The sequence below is a fragment of the Chrysochloris asiatica genome, unplaced genomic scaffold (assembly GCF_000296735.1).
Source record: "Chrysochloris asiatica unplaced genomic scaffold, ChrAsi1.0 scaffold00124, whole genome shotgun sequence".
Classification (NCBI taxonomy): domain Eukaryota; kingdom Metazoa; phylum Chordata; class Mammalia; order Afrosoricida; family Chrysochloridae; genus Chrysochloris; species Chrysochloris asiatica.
In genome coordinates this window covers 6,116,877-6,122,469 of record NW_006408642.1, presented here as the reverse complement: position 1 = coordinate 6,122,469, position 5,593 = coordinate 6,116,877, and the positions used below count along the sequence as shown (strand labels likewise).

The following is a 5,593-nucleotide window of genomic DNA, read 5'->3' as shown; positions in this document are numbered from 1 at the left end:
TTCTTGCCTTTGTAGCCCCTACATTTTGGGTAGCCAATGTCCAAGTTGCCCATCCCTGTCTACTCTGTGTATGGAGGGGGAGGGAATGATCCTTGCTGTAAAGATTTGTTCCCTCTTTTGAGCTACTGAATCTATAGGTGTATGTCAAGTTCATCAAATTGTATCAGATTACTCTTTTTTCCCTCTTCTTTCTTCTTCTGGTTGAGCTCTGATCATCCAGTCATTGAGGCCAGGACAAGTGGGTATTATCAGCAAGTGTGGGTGTTCTTGTGCATATGCCCTCTCTTCTTATCAGCTGGATGCTTCAGTCTCCACTCGAGTCCTCTGTGGCTATGTCACTGACTCTGGGCCCAAGAATTCTCAGGTGTTGTCACACTGCTGGCCAACCAGGTCTACACCCGGTTCACAGGAGTCTATTGAACGTTGTAGGGCTTAGCCCACAGCTTCACTGCTGTTTTTCCCTCACTTCCCCTTATCGGTGACAAACGTGGTCACCATCTTGTATGTTTGTTGAAATTAAACTTCTCAATACATTAAGTAATTTCTATACACTGAAGTTGTAGGATAAGCACTGGAATTCTAACTGTAAGACTGGTGGTTCAAAGCCAACAGTTGCTCCTTGGAAACCCTATACAGGGTCACTATGAGTTGAAACTGACTCAACAGCACTTAACAACAGCACCACCACACCCACAGGGAAAACATAATACATTACAAATAAGTTCATACCTTGCATAGAGTGACAATGCAGGGAACATTATCCACACTCAGACGGATGCAGTCATATGGGTCATCAAACAGTTCAATGTCTTTTGACCCCTCTTCATCCTCCAAGACACGAACCTTTGGTATCCTGAAAGTAAAAGAACAATTAAAATTCCCACTTACTGAGAAGAAGGAAAATAACTTCTTTTTCTTGAGGATAAGAACAGGAGTTGGAATCCCTATTTCACACAAAAGAAAGTCATGCTGTGCCTGTTATTTTATCATCCTTGCCGCCACCATCCCTGTCAAAAGTGCACAACAACAGTGCAGTAAGAAAAATGATTCTGGGCTAGTCATACATCCATGTGGAAAAAAATTAACCACAATCCCTACCTTATACCATACACAAATCCATGCCAATGGGCTAAAGATGTAAAGATGAAAACTAAAACAATAAAGCATTTATTAGAAAACTGAGACTATCTTCATGACCTTGAAGTAGACAAAGATTTCTTGAATAGTCAATTTTGTTAAGTGCTCTGGAGTCAGTTGAGACTCCTAGCGACACTGTACAGGGTTTTTGAGAAGCAGCTGGTGAGTCAGAACTGCTGAACTTGTGGTTCATAGCACCAGCGTTCCAGTGCTTATCCTACAGTGCCACACCAGGACTCCATATAGTTGATAGTTACAAAAAAATATACATAACTGAAAGATTATGTAAGAAAAAAACAACTCAACAGATAAAATGGGTATAAGACATGACAGGAACTTCCTAAGACAGCATACCTAAGGAGCCAATAAACACATAAAAAAGTGTTAACTTAAATATTCACCCGGGAAATGCAAACTTAATGTGATATCCAGACACACTCACCACAATGGCTAATATTAAAAATACAATAAAACTCAAGGGTCAGCAAAAAGGTAGAACAACCCCAAACTCTCAGACACTGTTGGTGAGAATGCTGTTGTCAAGTGCTGTTGAGTAGAGTTTTCACTCATAACAACCCAGTGTGACAAAGGAGAACAGCCCCACATGGTTTCCTGGGCTGTAATCTTTACAGAGGTCTCCTACTGTGGCGCTGTAGGATCAGCACTGGACTAAGAACCAAAAAGTTGGCAGTTCACAGCCACCAGCTCCTTGGAAACCCTATACAGGGTTGCTGAGTTGGAACTGACTTAACGGCACTTTACAGAAGATTGTCAGGTCTTTTCTCTTGCAGAGCTGCTGGTGGGTTTGAACCACTGACCTTCTGGTTAGAAGTCAAGCACTTAATTGTTATACTACCAAGGCTCCTTGTAGGTGGGAATATCACTTTGGAAAACTGGTCTTGCAGTATCTATTAAAACTGATAAAGTCATACTCTAGAATCCAGAACTTCTACTCTTATGCAACAGGAAAAGATATATACCAAGAGGCATGTATAAGAATGCTCTGCCTAGCACTATTTGCAATAGCTCCAAACTGGCAACTACTTAGATGTCCATCAACAGTAGAATGGATAAATAAATAAACAGTAGCATAGTCAAACAACATAACACTGTATGTCAAAAAGCAAACTATGACTATAGGCAACAATACAGAATAGACATCTCAAAGCATAATGCCCACTGAAAGACGAACACAAAGAGAACATTCTGCATGCTTCCATTCATATCCTGTATAAATCGAATGTACTGAGTTAGCTATGGTAGCGTAGTGGTTGAAATCAGGCTGCGAACCTCAAGGTCAGCAGTTCAAAACTACCAGCTGTTCGTGGGAGAAAGATGAGGCTTTCTGCTCCCGTAAAGATTCACAGGCTCAGAAACCCTGTACAGGGTCGCTATGAATTGGAACCGACTCCACGGCACATAACAACAACAACACTGGGTTAGATGTGAGGACAGCAGTTCTCCTCTGTGGGAGTAGTGATTGTATAGGGAGAACATGAGTAAGGGAAGGAGGTTCTGGCATGCCAGCTTACTTCAGCAGCCTGGGCTGGAGGAACCAGTTGGGAGGAAGAGGTGGTACATCCAGATACTACACTGGAAACCACGTTGGTGCCTTTCCTAGTTTCTCTAATAAAAGTCCTCTATGATTCAGCCCTGCTGGCCATTCCTATACAAGGAAGCACCCAGAAAAGATGAGTTTGGTCCACAAGGGCCAGGGAGTCCTGCTGGGATCTCTTCTGCCAAAGCCTCCATGCCAAGATCTTTTAGGTATAAGCGCTGAGTAACTCATTAGCTCATCCTCCCAAACCAGCAAATATCCTATTTGCTCAAGTCAGGTAGCCAGTTTGATATGTTGGTATGTTAAAACATACACACATACTTTGTCTTTTCCAAATGCTGCAATAAACCTGGGCAGAAGGGTCAAAGAATACCCTCAGATACCCTCTCCATGTTCTGTAGGAACCAAATGTGTACAGTTTCTCTTTCCCACCATGCACACACAAAACCACCCCACACCAAACCCACTGTCACTGAGTCCATTTTGATTGAGAGCAACCCTGTAAGACAGGGTAGAACTGCCCATAGAGTTTCTGATACTATGAATCTTTACAGATGCAGCTGCCTCATCGTTCCCTCTTGGAGCAGCTGTTGGGTTTCAACTATCGACCTTTCCGTTAGCAACCTAATGCTTAACCCACTGTTCTATGAGGCTCCTTCTCTAAGTACCAAAGGGACTCAATGGCTCACAGCACCTACTCCTTGCTGCCCTCCTTCGGGGAGCTCTTAGTCTGGGGCTCAGACTTACGGCTGTGCCCATGATGGGTGCCCTCCTCAGCCAGAGCAGCAGAGTTTCACCATCCTGACTTACAGTCTGCCCAACACCTCCCCCACAATGTCTTGTCTGGCTCCCATCTCTTCTTGCTCTGGTGCCCATGTAAACTAGCTGGCAGACAGGGGCTCATTTCTGAGGCTCAAGGTACAATAGATGGCAACTTCCTCTTCCCCGCCAACTGAGCTAAGCAGAGGTTGCTGCTGATGGGACCTGGCATTCAATCTCCAACATACTAGCTCCCATAGTGGATGTGAATACCAGGTCCACACTCCCACTAGGCTCAGCTAGGTGTGGAAGACTCGACAGTCTTCAGGCTGCTTAGCAAATAGTCTATTCTGCAAGCTCTGCCCTACATTTATTTCACCTTTGTTTTGTGTTACACAGATAGTCCAAATTCACCACAGCAAAATTTTAAAATAAGATCATCCAATAACAGAAGTACTGAGAAATTAGCACAATGGCCACTATGAGGCACATATATTCTCCCCAGACATATCAAATATAAGAATTAACAAAAACAAAACAAACAAACAAAAACAAGATGAGAAGACTTTCTCTAGTGAAGGGTTTTTCACATTAACAGATATCCAGCTATGCTGCTGTGCTGATGTCAACTGCCTATGTTGGGACGATCAGGTTGTTCCCAATTTCTCATCATTACAAAGAAGCCATGATGAATACCCTAGAATCAAAGTCTGTTCACTTGTCCAATTATTTCTTTAGGTTATGTCCCTGGTGGATTTGAACCGCTGACATTCCAGTTAGCAGCCCAAAGCTTAATCCACTGTGCCACCTGGGCTCCTTGTTATATCCTTAAAATTTCCTAATCCTCATGTCCTAATACCCCAGGGTCTCTCCCAAACCAGTATCTTCATATACGATTTCACAGAATGATCACCTCTACCCACAGATTTATTTTCAAATACGTCCAATTCTCCTCAAATACTACCTTGGTGTATAGAAGGGGAAAGGCTATAAATCACACACTCAGAAGAATCTCTGACTCCAAAAGGTTTGGTGCCATGTCCCTTGCTCCACAGTCCTTCTGGGAAACTGACCCAGTGTCGTCGTTGTTTCCCGCTCTTATTTTTAGCCAAACAGCAGGCTGCTACCTGCTTTGCAACTATCCATATATACAATCAAGACATATGAGAACAGTTACTATGTGTCAGGTTTGGGGTACAGCAGAGAACAAACGGCAGAAACTCCTACCCCCATGGAAGTGGATCTAGTCATAGTATATGGGCAGTTGCATTTACTCTTTTTGCTTCTCTGTAGTTTTTTAAGTATTTTTAAAAAACATAGTACATAATTACTTATGAAAATAAACCCAAACCCATTGCTATCAGGTTGATTCTGACTCATAATGATCCTCTAGGGTGGAGAACTACCCCATGGGGTTTCTGAGGCTGTAAATGTCCACAGATACAGACTGGGGCAGCTGGAGGGTTCAAACCACTGACATTTTGGTCAGCAGCTGAATATTTAACCACTGCACCACCAGAGCTCCTTCTTATGAAAACAGCAAAACATATTATAAGTACAGAAATAAATACAAGGATGAGTAAAAAATTATCCACACTCCAATAATATTAAGACGCATATCTACATCCATGGCTGATGACATAATGCACGGACGTGAAATAATTCTGTCAATAGATGAGTGACAGTGGATTATGTGCCAAATCATCTGTAAATCAGTCATGGTTCTGCCTATGAAAGAATCCATGGCAGACTTGGACTTTGAAGTTTGTGCAAAATGGGTACTGAAGCAACTCACGGGACAGCATAAATAGAAGCGTTTGGATAGCTGCAAATAAAATTTGGACCAATATTCAAAGGAAGGTAAAAGTTTCCTTAAAAAAACTGTTACTGGTGATGAGACAAGGATTCATCACTAGGAGCCTGAGAGTAAACAGCAGAGTATGGATTGGAAACATCCTCAATTACCGACCAAGAAAAAGTACCAAAGTCAACCATCAACAGAAAATTGATGCTTACAGTTTTATGAGATTCTCAAGGGCCAGTACTGGAACACTATCAGGAAGAAGGTTCAACAATCAACAGTGCTAGGTACAGTGACATGCTCACTGAAAAGCTGAAGCCTAAACTTCGGATTAAACG

General features: G+C 42.5%; 1 protein-coding gene across 1 annotated transcript in view; it reads right to left on the bottom strand.

Annotated features, from left to right (window-relative positions):
* EXOSC7 (exosome component 7) overlaps positions 1-5,593 on the bottom strand; it is a 53,838-nt gene that overhangs the window by 6,199 nt on the left and 42,046 nt on the right. The window contains exon 6 of the mRNA XM_006868784.1: positions 730-853. Within this exon, the coding sequence (XP_006868846.1) occupies positions 730-853 (124 nt within the window). The remainder of the gene's footprint in view (positions 1-729; positions 854-5,593) is intronic.